Source organism: Equus quagga, unplaced genomic scaffold, assembly GCF_021613505.1.
Source record: "Equus quagga isolate Etosha38 unplaced genomic scaffold, UCLA_HA_Equagga_1.0 146_RagTag, whole genome shotgun sequence".
In the NCBI taxonomy this organism is placed as follows: domain Eukaryota; kingdom Metazoa; phylum Chordata; class Mammalia; order Perissodactyla; family Equidae; genus Equus; species Equus quagga.
The window spans coordinates 640,654-660,366 of record NW_025796728.1 but is presented as its reverse complement, the minus strand read 5'-3'; the positions used below and the strand labels follow the sequence as shown (position 1 = coordinate 660,366).

At 44.9% G+C, this 19,713-nt stretch overlaps 1 protein-coding gene across 4 annotated transcripts in view; it reads left to right on the top strand.

Annotated features, from left to right (window-relative positions):
* LOC124232931 (platelet-derived growth factor receptor alpha) overlaps window positions 1-18,188 on the top strand; it is a 43,685-nt gene extending 25,497 nt beyond the window's left edge. For all 4 annotated transcript variants that reach the window (XM_046649854.1, XM_046649857.1, XM_046649855.1 and 1 more), the window contains exons 13-23: window positions 331-435; window positions 815-925; window positions 1,182-1,335; window positions 2,509-2,675; window positions 4,565-4,680; window positions 5,028-5,150; window positions 6,527-6,638; window positions 7,943-8,042; window positions 8,161-8,266; window positions 9,556-9,797; window positions 15,054-18,188. In XM_046649854.1, coding sequence (XP_046505810.1) covers window positions 331-435; window positions 815-925; window positions 1,182-1,335; window positions 2,509-2,675; window positions 4,565-4,680; window positions 5,028-5,150; window positions 6,527-6,638; window positions 7,943-8,042; window positions 8,161-8,266; window positions 9,556-9,797; window positions 15,054-15,201 — 1,484 coding nt within the window. In that variant the 3' untranslated portion in view covers window positions 15,202-18,188. The remainder of the gene's footprint in view (window positions 1-330; window positions 436-814; window positions 926-1,181; window positions 1,336-2,508; window positions 2,676-4,564; window positions 4,681-5,027; window positions 5,151-6,526; window positions 6,639-7,942; window positions 8,043-8,160; window positions 8,267-9,555; window positions 9,798-15,053) is intronic.
* The last annotated feature ends 1,525 nt before the right edge of the window (window positions 18,189-19,713 follow it).

Genomic DNA, 19,713 nt, shown 5'->3' with positions numbered 1-19,713 from the left:
GGGCAAGAGCCACAGAAAGCAAGTACAAGGAGCCCACGGTCTAGCTCAGCACGCGAACTGGTAGACAGAGTGCTCACACCGGGGAGGGCTGCACCCTCCTTTCCCCCCCGTCTGTTTTCCTTTGCCTTGCAAATGTTATTTGACAAAAGCAATTATACTAATTTCCTTCCCTGTGGGCTCAATTCTGGTTTTGACATGATGACTTGGAGGAATCATTATGCTTACACTGTACAGGAAAAACACCGCCCAGCTGTGCACCCCCGATGCTGGTAAATAAAGCTGCTGAGACGCCTGACTTCTGTGTATGTTAATGGTTCTGGTTGCCCACAGGTCGTATCCTGGGATCTGGTGCATTTGGGAAAGTGGTCGAAGGAACCGCTTATGGATTAAGCCGGTCCCAACCTGTCATGAAAGTAGCTGTGAAGATGCTAAAACGTAAGTGCCCCTTCCTGGGGATTTTTTGAACATGGAGCTATTAAGTGAATTGCTCAAAATCACACAGCCAGTAAATGCCAAATTTAACTAGATCTTGCTTCTCTTGAGTCTAGGTTTTATGTGTATTTAGACTCTTTCATCCATTAAGTTTATGTAGCTTGTTCTTGTTGCCTGTATGTTGGAAAACCAAGAATTGTTATTTGTAGTGATGTCTTTTTATCCTAAAGACTAGAGATTAGTCGTGAGAGTAACTATCTGTTTCTCTTTTAGACTCTTTTCAAATAGAATGATAATCCAGTCACTGGATTAGCCAGGTTTTGGCTTTTTCTAGGAAGTAGGTAGCTCAGTTGAGCTGATATGTGATTTATTTCTTCAACAGCCACAGCCAGATCTAGTGAAAAACAAGCTCTCATGTCGGAACTGAAGATAATGACTCACCTGGGGCCGCATTTAAACATTGTGAACTTGCTGGGAGCCTGTACCAAGTCAGGTAGGCTTATTGACCTGGGAGTGAGGGTTGCCTGTGGTTGTGAAAACTGCTGAACCAGGCTTTTTAAACCCCTGCTCTCTACCTCTAAAGATGCCAGCAAATAGAAGTCCCTTGAATGGAGTTGACTGGATTCCACTGAACTGATGGAAGCTCATTGTTTTTGAGCAACATCTCTTGCCACTGCAAACATAGCCATTCATGGCTTTTCTCTTCTTCATTTTCATACTCATCTCCTAACAGGTTTTGGTCTCCACAGGCCCAATTTACATCATCACGGAGTACTGCTTCTATGGGGATTTGGTCAACTATTTGCATAAGAATAGGGACAGCTTCCTGAGCCACCACCCAGAGAAGCCAAAGAAAGAGCTGGACATCTTTGGATTGACCCCTGCTGATGAAAGCACACGGAGGTGGGTGCAGAGCGATGTTGCTGTGAATCGTGGTCTTACGAGCCTCACCAGTGAGGAGAACGCTTGTCCTGAGAGAGGCCACACCTGCAGATTCGGTGCCAGGATGTAGCAAGACTTAGAGTCCAGTTACCCTGCCCCTTCATCCCTGAGATACATGATGCCTGCTGGCGTTTGGACTGGGCTGTCACTCGGGGAGCCTTGCTGATAGGTTTGAATGAGAGCGAGAGTTGGAATCATTCTGGGAGCCATTCTGCTGTTGATGTGTGGTTCACTTAGGACCTATAAAATGCAGCTCTGACCAGGGATGCCTCGGAGCTTGTATCTTGTGAAAAAGTGTCTGAGCATCTCTAAGCTTGATATGCTGGTCCTTGCTGAACCTGGGCCTGTAAATTAAGCCAATGATAGTGATCCCCACTGTAGAAACCTGTCAGTGGCTATAAAGATCTCTGTAGATAGGAAGTTCTGTAACATCAGAAAGTCCAATGAGTTCCTTCATATTAAGTTACTTGATGGCCACCAAATGGGTGCTAAATGGGTGCTAAATTTATTGAGTAGCAGGAATTGTCTGCCCAGGCTGCATGTCACGTAGCACAGGTTCATGGCCTGTGAATTGAAAAACAGAAAGAATAAAGATGGACTTAATGTAATGTAATTTTCAAACTTTAAATGTAATAGACATAAAATTTTATAAGCCTCTGGGAGCCCCACTGTCTTGGATTTGGCTCTTCAGGATGTCTATGCTCCTGCTGAAGATGTGCAGGACACTGACACTGAAAGCAAACAGGTAAATAAATAATAATAATGTTAGGCAGCTAACATTTGTGGCGCCCCTGTGCCAGGTACCATTCCAAATATCCCCCGAGTCTTTCCCATCTTTGTAAATGGGATTCATTCTACATCCTCAGAGAGTGCTTCCTTAGCCCCCAGATTGGGTCGTTTTCCTTGTCTGCTGTCAAAACCTTTCTTCCTTCACAGCACACCTGAGTTGAGATGCTTGTTGATTAGTGCTCATCTCCCCAGCAAGCCTACCCCACGTGAAGGGTGTGGGTTGGTTTTGCTTTTGCTCACCCCTGTTGCCCCGCACACTGTAGGCACCTGGTCATCATCTGCTGGATGTTGAATGACTACTCCAGAGGGGGACCCCTGGTAAGGGTTCTTTTTCTGTTTTTACAGTTATGTTATTTTATCTTTTGAAAACAATGGTGACTACATGGACATGAAGCAAGCTGATACCACACAGTATGTCCCCATGCTGGAGAGGAAAGAGGTTTCTAAATATTCGGACATCCAGAGGTCGCTGTATGATCGCCCAGCCTCATATAAGAAGAAAGCTATGTTAGGTAAAAGTCTGTGCTCGCTCTTTGGGTGTTGTGATCTTCCAGTGGTTTACTATGATGTGTAAAATACTCAGAAGAAAGTGAGAAGCGTGGTAAGTACAACTACCAGTCTGCATGGTCCCTAAAGGCAGGTCTGCACAACCAAGTCTGTGACATGTTTTCACAGGTTTGTAGCCTGTGTGTTGAAAAGAAGAAAAAGAAGAAAGAGACTTCATATAATGAATTTTTCAGACTATAATGTAGTCATTGTAAAGAATTAGTTATTCTGATAGAATGATCTTTCTTTCTTTTTTGGTGTTAACGTTATGTTTTTCTTTAGTTAATGAGAGTGTGGTGATAATTGGTGTTTTTTCCCTCGGTGCCCTTATTTGGCAAAATTAAGATTTGGCAATCTTATATTGGTTCCTAATATTATTTTTTAAATTTAGTTTTATATCTCTGATATCTATGAGTTCAATAGACCCCGCTTTTAGCTTTGCCAGTATCCAATTTGTGATAGAAACTGGAAAGCAGATGATTTGAGGTTTTATTTTCTGACAGGGGCATTGAGTGTTTCTACTGGATGTTGTTTGAAGGAAGATCCGTCTGTTTGCAAAGCAGATGAGCATGTGGCAGGGTTGAATTGATTGATAAACTCCGGGGAGCCTAGCTGATGCCCAGACCAGATGGACTGTCCCACATCTGCTGGGAGGTGGCCCCTCCAGGGTTCTAGCCTCATCACAGGCTTGGAGGGGGAACGGGAGGGTGCCTACTAATGAGTCTGATGTTGACTTGTCCCTGCTCTTGTATTATTGGGTGTGAGCCCTCCCTTTGGTCACTGCAAAAAAATGTTGAGCTGCTATAGAAATTGTTTTGGAAATCACTAATGCGCTCTGAATGCTTTCAAGGTTCTTAAGTGAAAGGTACAATCCATTAAAAAAAAGAATGTGCTTGTTTTGCAAAGCTCAGTACGCATTAATATTTTCCACTGCTGCAGTTCCAAGTTCCACGCACTTCCCATTGCCAAGTGGGTAAGCTTCCAGGCCCTTTTTAAAGATTAGCCAATGAGAGTTGTCGGAACCAGTGCTTCCTCTCCCCTCCCGTGTTGTTAAAAATAGTTTACATTGCTTCCCAGGCTGGACCTGGCTCCGGACTGCAGGGGAAGCTGATTCATGCACAGCCCAGGCCTGCTGGCAGGCAGACTGCTGCTTTCTGGCCTTCCCCTCGCTGGCTGGAAAAATGTGAATGGCTGCAGCTACTCTTGACTTGCCTGAAAATTTTCAAAAAGAACTGAGAACTGCTGGCCTGGGTTGCCTTCTTCCTCGAAAACCCTGGGACCCTTCCAGATGGGACTAACCGGGGAAAGTGGACACATTAGAAACAAAGGGAACTAAACACAAAGTCATTGGCACTGATCTTTAAGATTGCTACCTCAGGTCTGACTGGTGGGTGATTTTATTCACAAAATAAGTCAGCTACGAGGAAGGTGGCTTTAAAAAGAAAAAAAGCAATTCCTGGAAGCTACTTTTTCAAAGGGCCCTCATGTACATTCATCATGGAAGATTTTAGTGTGTGTGTGTAGTTTAAAGGTGGCTGAAGTGATTTGCTAACTAAAAAATTTGCAAGGCAAACAACAAAATATGTGTGAGACCCCGGTAGGTTGGTTCTTATGGAGATATATGTTTTTTAACCAGATATGTGTTTCTGCTGATACATTTCTTTTTTAAGATGGAAGCTTTGCATAGTTTAGATACCCACCTGTGTGGTCTAGAAATTGTATAAAAAATAATTTAGATATGTTTTTTGGACAAGCCTCAGTAGCCTGACAAGTAGCCCAGCCCTACGAGAGTGTCACAGGGGGTGATGTTTCATGGGATTCACTGGGACCAACACACTTAATTCCTTTTCTGCAGACTCAGAAGTCAAAAACCTCCTTTCGGATGATAACTCAGAAGGCCTAACTTTGCTGGATTTGTTGAGCTTCACTTATCAAGTTGCCCGAGGAATGGAGTTTTTGGCTTCAAAGAATGTAAGTGTGTTCAAGATCTTAGATCTGGGCCACAGATCTCAGAGTGAGGTTTGCGTGGAAGGTAGATCTTGGAAGACCAGTAGCAACGGCTGCTTCTCTCTTTCCTCTTCTCCAAAGCAGAGCAGGGAGGTGGACATCCTCTGGTGTCTACTTTTCTCCAGAGCTTTCTCCCTCTTGGGAGTGGTTGGGATGAGAGCCTGGGGGAGGTGAGCTCTTTGTACCAGGACAGCCTCACTGAGGTGTGCCAGGCAGCTCCGTGTGCTATCACGAAGTGGCCCCCGGCAGGGGTGATGCTGTCTGGAGGCAGGTAGATTGACCCTGACATTGTTTCTTCTCTTTCTGGGCAGTGTGTCCACCGGGACCTGGCTGCTCGCAACGTCCTCCTGGCACAAGGGAAAATTGTGAAGATCTGTGACTTTGGCCTGGCCAGAGACATCATGCATGATTCCAACTACGTGTCCAAAGGCAGCGTATGTGCTCTCTCCCCTCATTTGGCATTGTCACGCTCCCTCACTCGAATCTCTGAAGTCAGGTGTTGCTTCTAGCCACTTGGTGCCCATATTTTTAACATCGAGTCCATGAGACTCATGAATGGGCTTCAGGGGGTCAGTGTGAAGCACAGACTCTGTGGCCAGACTGCCTGGGTGTGAGCACCAGCTCCAGCTCTCACCAGTGTGGGATTTGTGGCAAGTTACTTAACCATTCTGTGCCTCGGTTTCCCTATTTGTAGCTGGGAAGTGATAACAGTACCTATCTCCTGGGTTGCCATGGGATAATAAATCAGTGAAATCATGTAAAATGCTTAGGACAGTGCCTGGCACAAAAAGCACCCAATAAGTGTTGACTATTAATATGTAAATTGTTTGGTGTGTGTCCATACATGCATTTCCAAGGAGGGCATCTCTAATTTACCGAATTTTCAAAAGGTGTCTCTGACCTCTAAAAATGTTAAAAACATTTGAGTTAATATATCTTGGAAGCATAATTTCCTTAAAGATAGCCATTCTTCCTTATACCTGAGCCTTTCTCCCCACCTCTTCCACCTCTAGGCAGATAAAGTCACTTGGGCTACATCTGCCCTCTTTTGGTACCATTCTAACCACCCCACTGCACTGGTCCTGAGACACCTATGGGGTTGCTGCATCTGCCTAGAGAAGGATGCTGACCTGTGTCCATGCTCTGTGTGTTTCATGTACTGTGTGGCCATGACCTGTAGCTTCAGGCACTCTGAACAAACCAATGGACTTTGGTGGTGCCAATTTCTCACCCGTCCGTAAAGGTTATGAATCTCCGTTATCTCCTTAGCCATCTCAGAGGACCGAAGGCGCAGCTCCTTTATGTGTCTGCTTCAGTTTACTGTTTCCCCTGAAGGTTGGACCAGCCTCGCAAAAGAGGCTGCAGAATTATCATACTGTCGCGCTCTTTGTAGTGGTAGGAAATGACCACTTCTTAAAGTTCAAAAACGTAATTGACTTTCAGATCACTGGATCTGTTTCTTAGTTTTATTCTTAGGAACACCTGAAAAGAGAGGACAGGTCCATTCAGGGCTCACACTTTTGGGTCGAAATTCAGGGTTAGATATTTTTGGATGTTATTCCTTTGGAGGACATAGAGGCAACATCGCCCATTCATCACTCGTCAGATATTTATCGGGCACCCACTAGGATGCCAGGCCCTCCTCTGCATGCTGAGAGTACAGCGGTGAACAACACACACAGGAGACGCTTGTGTGGGGCAAGGCTATCACTGCAAGTTGTTACTAGGCCTGAGAGAACCCCGTCCCACTTCTGCTGCTGTGGATCCTGGTGTGTCCGCTGGGTTTAATGTCCTCCCTCCCTCCCCGCAGACCTTTCTCCCTGTGAAGTGGATGGCTCCTGAGAGCATCTTCGACAACCTCTACACCACGCTGAGTGACGTCTGGTCTTACGGCATTCTGCTCTGGGAGATCTTTTCTCTTGGTATGGGCCTGACATCTCTGCTTGTCTGGGTTGTTCTGGAAGAGCACTGGAAGGGAAACACTGTGTTTTTCCAAGCTCCAGGAATGTAAACAATGTGAAAATACCCGGTGTGACGCAAGTGTGCTGCAGCCGATTTATGTCACACATTGTACACTCGTGATGTCTGGGGTGTGCCCATGCGGACTGAGATGGGGGTCTTGGGGGGCTGTGCCCTCACCCCTAGCCTTTGCCCTCCCTCTCCTTTGGGCTATGCTAGAGTGACTTTCTCCCACTGGAAATGCTCCTGTTGACATCCACACACCAGCTGCTCTTTCATCTTGGACTTTGGGTTAATGGGTTCACCAGTGCAGAGCTGCCCACCCCCTCACCTTATGGTGATCACGCTCACGTGAAACTAGTGTGGGGAAGAAAAGGGCGTGACTCTCCTTCCTGGTCATCATTCTGGAGGAGAGAAAGCTCCCATTCATTCATTCATTCAGTCAGTCAGTCAGTCACCAGGTACTAAACAACACAGGTGCCCCATGCTGCCAGGCGAGGGCCCGAAGAGAGGGGTGAATTAGGACCCCGACCTGCAGACAGTTCATCTGGGGAGATGAGACTTACATACTTAGTGATACACTGTGTGGTCCTAATTTAAAATTGTAGCGGGAGTCCAGAGGAAGGAGAAAGGAGTCCTGGACTAGTTTTGGAAGGCTTTAGAGAGGAAACTAAACTTGACTTGGCTTTGACCATAAAAATGTGAACTATTTCATGAATTTACTGTCATCCTGATGTGATAGTGAAGGTCCTCCCTGCCTGGTCTCCTTTTTCTGTCCTAGCTCTCTCTCCATGGATGTCACGTGGGTCAGCCCAGTGTGTGCCTTCACTGAGTCTCACACTCCCTTAAGAGCAGAGAATTATCTAGACATTTCAGACCCCAACTTTGACTTTTGCTTTAATTGTTTGAGCATTTCTGGTGAAAATGACTCTTTTGGCCTCTGATTCAGAATTTCTCTTGCTTTTCTCTTTTGGTTTGTATGTGTAGATCCAATTGTCAGAAACATTGAAAAATGCTTCTATCTTTTTCTAAAGATGTAGAATTTTTGCCTAGGGTGCCTGGTCTTGACCAACTTAGAAGTCCTGGTTAAATTTAAGATCTGGGCAGGCTGTGAAATCAAGAGGATGATAACACTTAGTTTCCAAGAAAAAATCACTACTTCAGGGTGGGGATCCACAAACGTTTTCTAAAGGTGCTGTATGATCCCAAGTGTTTCCATGGTGTCCCACACACGTTAATCCTGGGGGTTTTCTTCTTTGGCTTCCAGGTGGCACACCCTACCCTGGCATGATGGTGGATTCTACTTTCTACAATAAGATCAAGAGTGGGTACCGGATGGCCAAGCCTGACCATGCCACCAGTGAAGTGTGAGCCCCTCCCCATCCCGTGGGGCTTATGGTTATGCCCAGTGGGTCTGTGGTAGTTGGGGGTGGGGGTCCCCTGACGCTCCTCCCTGCACCCACTCTGAGTTGTGCTCTTCTCCAGCTATGAGATCATGGTGAAGTGCTGGAACAGTGAGCCGGAGAAGAGGCCCTCCTTTTACCACCTGAGTGAGATCGTGGAGAATCTGCTGCCTGGACAATATAAAAAGGTTTGTCTGGGCCTCTTAAGATGGGTGGAAAGGAATGGACAAAGAGAGAAGATAGTAGCTGGTAGTTAAGCCAGTGAGAAGCATTGTTCAACACTGTTTTAAAAGAACATTTTCAAAGGAGGATAAAGATTGTGTGATCCAGTGGCCGGGCTTCACGGAGGGCCCCGCGGGCCCCTGGTAGTGATGATGAATGAAAACCCTCCCCTGCCCGCAGGGCTCCCGTTTCATCTGAAGTGTGCAACACCTGGAAGCACTTTAGTCTCCAGATGTTTGAGTATCTGAAGCGACTGTGCAGTTGGAAGTCTCAGGGCATCCACAGCCATTAAATCTCTAATTTGAATGCCCTTAAATCCATGCAAAATTGGCTTTTACCAGCTGACTGGAAGGAACAACCTCAGCTGTTATCTGTGGCTCCAGCTGGTTTTTTTGTGGAATAGGAAGCATTGTTCAAAGGAAACAAATGTAATTTCATGGAACCAAGCAGGATATGTTAATGAATGAAACAACTTCCTGTGGAGATGCTGAGAAGGAAGCCCAGATGCACTTGTATAATAAACTCAACTTCTTAGATTCAGGTTCTTCACTGTGTAGACATTTCATCCTTATTGCTTCTCTTTCTTCTCAAGGAGGAACAGGGCTAGGAGGTTGCACGCTGAAGTGGAAGTTAAATACTTTTGTCCGTTGATTATCTCACTGCCCATTACAAGTCCATACGTGAGGCAGTGAGGAGGCAGGAGGAAATTAACTGTAGGTCAGTCACAGATACTCTGGTTGGTGAAGATGTGTTGATGGGAAGAGACTAGAACTATTGTTGGAAATGCAGACCTTTTTAGATCAAAGGTCTCTAAGTTTTGAGTTCGATTTCTCCAATGTTTAAGGATCAGGAAGGCTTCAGGTGTGCTGTTCCCAGTGGAAGTCCTTGTCATCTCTTATCGGGGCCCATCCAAGCCCTGGAGAGATGGTGTGATGGGGGCCGGAGGGTCGGTGCTAGTCCCAGAGCAGGGAGTGTGTATGTATGGGGCACAGCTGTAGCTACTGACGTGGAGAAGGGGCTCTTGGTATCTTAAGATCTACCAGCAGGAGATCTCTGCCTTTGGTGGTCCTTTTTTCATGTTCCACATCTCTAGGAACAGTTGACATCTGACACACCCTCAGGTGTCTAAATCCCATATCTGTGAGGTAGTTTGGAAACACAGACAGTTAAAAAATAGTAAGTTCTGAGCATCTGTATTCTTTTTTGCAGTTTGGTCAATAATACTTGATTAACTATGTGACATGAATGTTTGCAGAGTTATGAAAAGATTCACCTGGACTTCCTGAAGAGCGATCATCCCGCCGTGGCACGCATGCGCGTGGACTCTGACAACGCCTACATTGGCGTCACCTACAAAAATGAGGAAGACAAGCTGAAGGACTGGGAGGGTGGCCTCGACGAGCAGAGGTTGAGTGCGGACAGTGGCTACATCATCCCTCTGCCGGACATCGACCCTGTTCCGGAGGAGGAAGACCTGGGCAAGAGGAACAGACACAGGTAGGTGTGGGCACAACCTCAGCTTCCCATGGTGCTCACCTGTGCCTCCCCCAGCACCCCAAAGGAGAGGGGCCATGGCTGCAGACAATGAGGCTCCCCTGGTGATGGATCTGTTCTAGGGGAGTGGGCAGACCAATCCCCAAGGGGTCAGTTCAGTTTTGAAAATGCTTCCCAGATGATTCTATTATGTGCCCCCTGGGCCTGAGGGAGGTGTAGGGTGGGGAGGGACATGCTTCCCTGGTGAAGAATCTTTGACCTCAGATAAGTCCTCAGATAATTTGATCAAACTGACAGAGCAGCTGTGGTTGAGATAATAGAAGCCTCTCTTGCTGTTTTCTTAGTCAGTCATCAAACTGAGGAGAAAGTTGAGAGAGAGGCTGGACCGGGCTATTTGATGCTACCTCAGTGGTTCTTCACCTTAGCTGCAAGCTGGAATCACCTGGGGAGATTTAAAAACTACTGATCTACAAACTTTACCCAGACCCACGAATTAGAATCTCGGGGAGTGGGGCCCAAGCGCTCCCTGGCTGATTTGTTCTTTCTTTCTTTTTAACTTTGTATTGTGGAAGTTTTCTAACATGCACAATTCAAGAAGTATAGTGAACTGTCAGGCAATGTGTCACTCAGTTTCAGTGTTTATGAATTCATGGCTGATCTGCATGCATGATCACATCTACTCCTCCTCCCCTGCCCGCTCTAGATTATTTTGAAGCAATCCTAGACGTCATATCCTTTCATCCATGGACATTCCAGTGTATATCTCTAAAAGATAAGGGCTCTATTTTAAAAATAGCTACAGTTAAAAAGTTATTAAAAATATCTACAATACCATTATCTCACCCTCAAAAATGACAATAAATCATTAAAAGCATCAGATATCCAGTCAGTGTTCAAGTTTCCATGATTCTCTCACAAATATTATTTTACATTTGGTTTCTTCTATTCAAGACCCAAATAAGAGTCACATGTTGCATTTGGTTGATAGGTCTCTCTAAGTTCGTCATGCCTCTTTTTTGCCCTCTTACGTGTTATTTGTGAAGAACCCAGAGTGTCTGCCTCTAGAATTCCCACATTCGGAATTTTGCTGGTTGCATCTCGTAGTGTGGTTTATCACATGCTTCTGTCTCCTGTATTTGTCGTAAACTGGTAGTTGGTCTAGAGGCTTCATCTGACTCAGTTTGGATTTTTGGCAGGCGTGCTTCAGAGATGGTGTTGTGTACTTCCATCAGGAGGTCCCTACTCTTCGGTTGTCTTTTTGTGACATTGACAATCACTGGTGATCATTATCTAGATGTGTTAATTTATTACCCAGGTGTTGCTAATGCACAGCCAAGACTAGAACCATTGGTTTACGTGGTCCAGATGGAGACCATGCCCCAATTCCCTGCTCTCTGCATAGCCTTTAAACAGAGGCAGGAGAAGGTGATAGGTTTAAGGTCCCCTGGTTCAAGGTCCAGGTTCAAGGTCCAAGTTGCTTATGAGTCTCTTATTTTCCCTCTTTGTCTAGGATGTTGTTTTCTCTTCTTCTTCAGTTGTTCAGTTGACTACATACAATTATTTAGGCACGTTGCATTATTATTTTGGAGGCTTAGAGCTGTGACCTCTCTCAACCAATTTAGGTGTAAGGTATAGACAGCCTTTATTTGTATGCACCAGGTAATTTTAAAAGTACAAGGATTTTTTTGTTTTTGTTTTTTGGGGATGTGTTATGAGATTTGGAGATAGGGCAAAGTGGCCTGTATGACTTACCTATCTAATTATCCTTTGCTCAGGACAGTTTATAAAATATGCTTATATTCCTTATGCAACAGTCTTTCTCCAAGTTTGGGGATCTGTGGTAGAACTGCATGGGGATGGGAGAAGGCTGAGCAGTGGTCTCCGAGCGCTCAAGCCCACATCTGCCATCCATTTGGTTTCTTTGTATTTGTGGGCTCTGAATAATATTTCAGTTGTGAAAAAGAGTTCTGCTTCTAAATAAAGTTAGAAAGTCACATTGGGATAAATAACATAAGAAGGGTCCTCAACTTTTCTAGGGGTACACAAGGCTGGAGTGCAGAATTTGATACATCTTCCACAGAGAGAACAATTTTAGTTGATAGGTAGTTGTTGTATTAGAGGAAGAGAACTCCTGAAAGGGTGGTACGTCTGATCTTTGACTTGTAAAAGGTATGTCCCAAACGACTACACCAGGTCAGGGGGGACTGTGGCCCTGACAGGCGGGCTGAGCATGGTGAGTGTCGTAGCTTGGGCCGCTGCCATAACACAAGACCACAGACTGGGGGCACTAAATGATAGAAAATTATTGTCTCACAGTTCTGGAAGCTGGAAGCCCAAGATCAAGGGGTTGGCAGGTTTGGTTTCTCTAGTGCCTCTGTCCTGGCTTGCAGATGGCCGCCTCCCTGCTGTGTCCTCACACGGCTTTTTTCTGTGTGTGCATCCCTGGTGTCTCTTCCTCTTCTTATAAAGATATCAGTCCTATGGGATTAGGGACCCGTTTTAGTGACTTCATTTAACCTTAATTACCTCCTTAATGGCCATATCTCTGAATATAGTCCCATTGGAGTTTAGGGCCTCAGCTTATGAATTTGGGGGTGGGGGCACAGTTCAGCTCATAAAAGTGAGGGGAAGCCCGGAGCTGGGATGCTCTGGGTCTAGGCAGGCTAGGAGGAGTCGGCATGGTGGTCCAGAGGAGCCCTCTCCTCAGCCTCAGGTTGCTTGGTCTTGGGAGAGGACTAGGCGTGAGGAAGGCGGGGCCTTGCTGTAGAGGGCTTGGTGGTGCCAGGTCAGAACCTATCAGAAGCCAAGCTCCAGGCTACAAGGTGGGCACTGTGGCTCAGGAACCAGAAGTAGGCCCAGTCATCAGCTGTAGGACCCACTGCGAATCCTGACAAGCAGCAAGGATGATCTGGTGCTCGTCTCGGTGGAAGTCAGCTTCTTCTGTACCCACACCCCTGTCTTTTCTCTATGAGATGGACTGACAGAGAGAGAAGTATGCCAGGCCCAGGAGGTGAGTGCCAGGGGGACTGACTCTACTGTAGGACTCAGCTGTAGAACTCGCCCCCAAGGAGAGGACCAGCAGTTCAAATCACAGCATCCAAGGAAGTGTCATAAACGCAGGTCCTAGCTGGGTTGGGGTCAATATCCAATGGTTGACTCAGACCTCCAGCCATTGGCCAGGACCCCAAGAACCAGGTCTGGCCTCCTGGGGAGAGGGGCTCTTAGGACTAGACAGTTCTCAAGAGGAGCCAAGGGGCCGGCCCGGTGGCCAAGTGGTTAAGTCGAGTGCTCCACTTTGGCGGCCCAGCATTTTGCTGGTTCGGATCCTGGGCACGGACATGGCACCGCTCATCAGGTCACACTGAGGTGGCATCCCACATGCCACAACTAGAAGGACCCACAACTAAAATATACAACTATGTACTGGGGGGGCGATTTGGGGAGAAAAATCAGAAAAAAAAAAGAGGAGCCAAGTGGACTAGGGTTCACAAGGAGGCTCCATGACCAGGGTGTAAGTCAGGGGTAGAGTGGAATACAAACCAGGAACTGAGGCAAAAGCTCCATCACAGGGAAGGGCCGAGTCTGTGGGGTTGTGAAGGGAAACCTCAGTTCAGTAGCCCTGTAGGTTCTAAGAGCTCTCTGAGCCACAGGGGCCTTGGGGTGGGTGGCAGCAGGCTGTTTCCTGTAGGCTTCTACTTGGCCGGGTTCAGTCCTCTGCTTGGAAACTGAATGGAGAGGAGGAGAGAAAGGCTGAGGAATCAGGCCTGGCCTGATAGGCAGGAAACAACTGCAAGGGCTGAGAGCCCCTGTTTGGTATGTGGGCACAAGATTCCTTCCTCTGGCTGGCCAGCCAACAGTGTAGTTTATGTGCTATGTATATAGCCCAGTGCTACAGCCTCATAGTGAGGAGGAGAAGCATAGTCCTGCCTGTCAGCAGATGATGCTCTGCTTGGAGCAAAAAGATATACATAAAAATGTAGCACTCGAGCCAGCCCTGGTGGCCTAGTGGCTAAGTTCAGTGTGCTCCGCTTTGGTGGCCCAGGTTCGGTTCCCGAGTGCAGAACCACACCACATGTCTGTCAGTAGCCGTGCTGTGGTGGCAGCTCACATAGAAGAACTAGAAGGACCTACAAATAGAATATACAACTATATACTGGGGCTTTGGGGAGAAGGAAAAGAGAGAGGAAGTTTGGCAAGAAATGTTAGCTTGAATGTTTCTCAGCAAAAAAAAAAAAATGTATCAGTACAAGGCAAGATAACAATAAGACAGTAGGAGTTCAGAGAAGGTAGAAGACACAGGGAGTTGTGACAGGCTAGAGACTTTCGGGAAGATTATGTTCCAAAAATTTTTGTGAAAAATTTTAAGTATTGAGAAAAATTGAGAGAATACATCTACCATGTAGATTGAGCAGTTGTCACATTTGCTGTAAGATATAATGGGTGTATCACTCACACACACACACTCTCATACTTTTTTTTCCTTACTAAATCATTTGAAACTCCAGCACACATTTTGTTGGAATAAGGATACTCCCCTCCATAACCATAATAGCATGATCACACGTAAGCAAATGAACAACTATCCCCTGACATCATCTAATATCCAGGCCCTATTTAAATTCAGGTAAGAGTTTGAATAATAATAGCTAACATTTATTGAGCTCTTATTATGTTCTAGGCGCTGTGCTCAGTGCTTTATGGTTCTTACCTTATTGAATCACCCTGACAGACAGGAAAATTGTCAAGCATTACTGTCATTCCATTTTATAGAGTTCATGGGGTTCAGTGACTTGTGTGAAGTCCCACAGCTAGTAAGTGGTGGACCATTTCAGACCTAAGGCTTTCTGACTCTAGAATGCACCTTCTCAGCCACTAGTCTAGTAAGTAAGGAGTCTTCACATGCCCTTTTGATCGGGCATTGCTGATTTTCTCTCCCATTAGGATTCAGTAGGGAAAGTAGAGATTGTTGCAGCCTGTTAGCAACTTTGATGAAAAATTTGGCAGAAGAGAAGGAAAGCTGAAGTGTGGAGATGACCTGTGGATCTGGGTTTTCCATGTGGACCTCTGCAGTGCAACGGATGATGAGTAGCTGTCTGACTTGGTGGCAGAATCTTGCCCAACTAAGTAGACTGAATTTGAAAGCCAAAGGATCTTACAGGAAGAGCTCCTTTGCCTTTGGGGGGCCGCCTTAGAAACGCCACCGTGGTCTAGTTGGTCTGTGCGTGGGCCATAAGCTTTCCTATTCTCTCCCTCCTCCAGCTCGCAGACCTCTGAAGAGAGTGCCATCGAGACAGGTTCCAGCAGTTCTACCTTCATTAAGAGAGAGGATGAGACCATTGAGGACATCGACATGATGGACGACATTGGCATAGACTCCTCAGACCTGGTGGAGGACAGCTTCCTGTAACTGGCAGATTCAGGGGGTACCTTCCACCTCTGGAGCCACCTTGGATCCTTTCATGAAAACCACTTTACTGCAGTGCAGAGTTTCAGAGGAGGACTTGGATGACGTGTAAAGAGAAGTTCCCAGCCAAGGGCCTCAGGGAGCCTTCTAAATACGAATGGATGAGATATTTTGGAGTGAACTTTTTCAGCACTGTCTCTTGGCGGTGCTTTAGTAGCATCTCAGCGGTGTGTGAAGTTTGGAAGTAGACGGACAAGGAAATAATAGGCCGTGGAAGACGAACTTTGTGTTTCAAGGGCATTGGTAAGATTCCAACATACACATTTTTTACTGCAACAAAACTCCAGCATTGTAATTATGTAAATAACTCTAACCAAGGGCGTGTTTAGATTTGTATTAACTGTCTTCTCTGGACTTCTGAAAGACCACTCAACCCATCCATGTACTTCCCGCTTGAAACCTGGTGTCAGCTGCTGTTGAAATTTTTTATGAAGTACATGCAAAACCACTTTTGAACCTTAAAAGGTACTGGTACTATAGCATTTTCCTTTTTTTTTAGTGTTAAAGGATAAAAGATAACAATTAACCGAACTCATTTGATAGATTTGGGTCATTTAGAAGCCCAGCAACTCATTTTTATACTATAATCTATGTTTATAATAATACTACTGTTATCAGTAATGCTAAATGTATAATATGTAACACGTTTTCCCTACAGAGAAAGCACAATTTTTAAAAATCCTTACTAAGTAGGTGACAAGTTTGACAGTTTTTGACATTTATATTAAATAACATATGTTTCTCTATAAAATATGGTAATAGCTTTAGTGGATTAAATTTAGTTGAACATAGAGAACAAAGTAAAAGTAGTGTCTTCCAGGAAGTCAGAATTTTTAACTGTGTACTGAGTAGGTTCCCTAGTCCCTTGTACTAAACAATCAACTGCCCTCTGAAGTAATGGGATTCGAAAAGCAAACCAACCCCCTAAATCCTAAACGTTCTCAATAGAAAGGCAGGCCTATGCCTAACAGGACTTCTCATGTTGTTACCAATGGAAAATATGGTCATCAGCAGAAAGACTGGATTTGCAGAGGTTTTTTCATGCCTAGTGAGAACTTTGGTGGGCCCCAACATACATAGTTTTTAAATTCTACAAGCCCTACAAGAGTTGGAAGGATGCCCTGCACATCAGCTGCCTTCCTTCATCTCTTACCCCAAAGAGGAGTAGTTTGAAACCCTGAGACTATAAAGGCATTGTTTAGTGGAGGCTGTGTGTGCGTGAGCCTGGATCCTTGGTTCCCAAATGTAACTGGCAACCAGATTCCCCAGATCCTAGGTCCCCATCCCAAAGATTCCGAATCATTAGGTCTGGTGGGGAGCAGAAACCTATGTTTTTATAAACTCCCTGCCTGTTCTGATCAGCCAGGTTTGGGAAACACCAGCTTGGGTTACAGGAAGTTGCCATGGGAAAAAAATAATTTGAAATGTGGAACTGGGCTGGAAGTCAACCATATAGGAAACCTACCATTTGAATCCTTGGCGCTGGGTCAGTGACATTTAACGCTATCTATCTAGCAATTGCTACCCTTAATTGAACTTTCCAGTCTTAGCTGAGGCTGGGAAAGCTAAATCTTGGTTTGGCAGGTCTTCTAAAAGTAAAGACACTGCTTCTCTCTGAATGGGGGAACTGAACTTGCCCTCCTCCCCCGGAAAAGGCATGAACACAAAGGATGCACTTCTGTGTGCTGAGTCTCTGTGTAACCAGGTCAATCTTTGGGTGAAAAAAATTTAAAAGTTTTACTGAAATTTTGGTGTTAATGGGAGGACAAATTGTTGCATCCATCTAAACTGTCACGCTGGTTGGTGTGAGCTCATTGGCATTCTTTGCAGTATGGCTTAAAATTGCTGACACCATATGAATGAAACATGGGCATGATTACTGCAATCACTGTATGTGCTCCTGGCAGGTGATGCTCTGGAAGATGGAGAAGCAATAACAAGGTACTTGACTACCTACTGGTGTAATCTCAATGCAAGCCCCGAATTTCTTATCCATGTTTTTCATAGTAAGTGTGAAGACTGAGCCAGATTGGCCAATTAAAAAAGAAAACCTGACTAGGTTCTGTAGAACCAATTAGACTTGAAATACATATGTGTTTCTAGAATCACAGCTCGAGCATTCTATTTACCACTCACTCTCCCATGTACAGCCTTCTTTTCTTGGTGCTTTGCATTTTGATGTTCTTTTGAGTCTTGTGTGACATCATGAGGCTGGATGAAAATTCTCAGACCAGCAGGTTCCAGTCCTAATGAATGCCCCCACCTGAGTTTGTATGTGACTGCATTTTTTTTTTTTTTTGGAGGTGAGGAAGATTGGCCCTGAGCCGACATCTGTGCCAATCTTCCTCTGTTTTGTATGTGGGATGCCACAACAGCATGGCTTGCTGAGCGGTGTGTAGGTCCACGCCCAGGATCCGAACCAGCGAACCTTGGGCAAAGCAGAGCATGCAAACTTAACCACTATGCCACCAGGTGGCCCCTGCATTTTTTTTTAAACAGTGTTTTCAATGCATCACAGATTCGTTTCGTTTTTGGCCTCCTGCAAAGCCCCCGGATGAAAATTTGCCAATCCTTCCTGCTTTCTATTTTTATGAAGACAATCAAAGCTGGCCTGAGAAACCCAATTTGTGACTTTTTAAATGATCAATGATGTCCTTAAAAATGTGGTCTGCCAATCTGTACAAAGTGGTCCTATTTTTGTGAAGAGGGACGTAAGATAAAATGATGTTATACATCAATGTGTATATATGTATTTCTATATAGACTTGGAGAATACTGCCAAAACGTTTATGACAAGCTGTATCACTGCCTTTGTTTATATTTTTTTAACTGTGATATTCCCCACAGGCACATTAACTGTTGCACTTTTGAATGTCCAAAATTTATATTTTAGAAATAATAAAGAGAAAACTACGTAAGTGTTCCCAAAACAGTGGTGTGGTAAATGTGTGAGAAGAACTAACTCGATAGGAAGGGTCTACGATACAAAATGTATTACAAATACTCCTGTTCGTGTTTTTGTTTTAAAACGTGTAAATGAAGATCTTTATATTTCAATAAATGAGATATATATATATAATTTAAAGTTATGCTAAGGTTCCAGGATTTTTGTCTTTAGTTGGATCGTATAGATTAAAGCAATCCTATTCAATTTATTTTGTTAGCAGCATTCCAGGAGGACTCTGTCTTATTTATTTGAGCTAGTTCGTTTTCAGACCCAGCATTTGACTTAAAGGATGACTGGCTCTTGGCTCATCTTTGATCCTATCATTTAGTTTGTTTGTTATAATAGCGTTTTATTGTGTGGTGTTTTTCTCCCCTTCAGAAGACATACGAGACTGCATTTACTCTGGACAGCACTCAAACATTGTAGAAGTTCCTAAAATAAAAGGTTAAACGCCTTTTCCACCATCTCTTCTTCTTTGCTGCCCCTGTCCCATTTCCCAGAGGCTGCACTGCAGCATTTAGTGTGTGTTCTTTTATCCTTTCGGCCCCCTCTCTGTGCATCCGCTTATATGCATATACACACATCTCTATTTTTACTTCATATTTTACCTAAATGGGATTGTACTTTATGTAATGCTTTGTAATGTACTTTTTCTTTTCTTTTTTTAAAATATTTTTTGGGGAGGAAGGGTGAGGAAGATTGGCTCTAAGCCAACATCTGTTCCCAATCTTCCTCTTTTTGCTTGAGGATGATTGTCCCTGAGCTGACGTCTTTGCCAATCTCCCTCTATTTTGTACGTGGGATGCCACCACAGCATGACTTGCTCAGGGGAGTATAGGTCTGCTCCCAGAATCCGAACCTGTGAACCCCAGGCTGCTGAAGCGGAGCATACGAACTTAACCACTATGCTACCAGGCCAGCCCCTAGACTTTATTTTTTAGATCAGTTTTAGTTTCGCAGCAAGATTGAGTGGAAGGTACAGAGATTTCCCATCTATCCTCTGCCCCTACACATGTACAGCCTCCCCCATTATCACCATCCCCTGCAGAGTGGTACGTCTGTTATAACTGATGAACCTACGAGGACACATCGTTATCACCAGAGTCCACAGTGCTCTTTTCTTTTAATGCTATGTTTTAGAGATCTCTGTGAGAAGTATATATGGATAGACCTCCCTTCCTTTTCATCAGCTGTGTATTCTCTCATTATGTTAGTGTACTATAATTTATGGAATCACGTTCCTATAGATGCATTTATAGTTTCCAATTCTTTGCTGTTAAAGGACTTCATGAACATCCTTGCATACATATCCTAGTGCACACGTAGTTTTGTTAGGATAGATTCCTAGAAATAAAATTGCTAGGCCAAAGGGTGTCCAGACATAAATTGATATGGAGCCCAAGCCTGCAGATATGATCGTCATAGGAAATTCTTGAATATCTGCACACGAATCACCTGCTTTGCAGGTTATCTGCAGCTACCCAGGGTTTCCTCTGCCTCACCTGCTA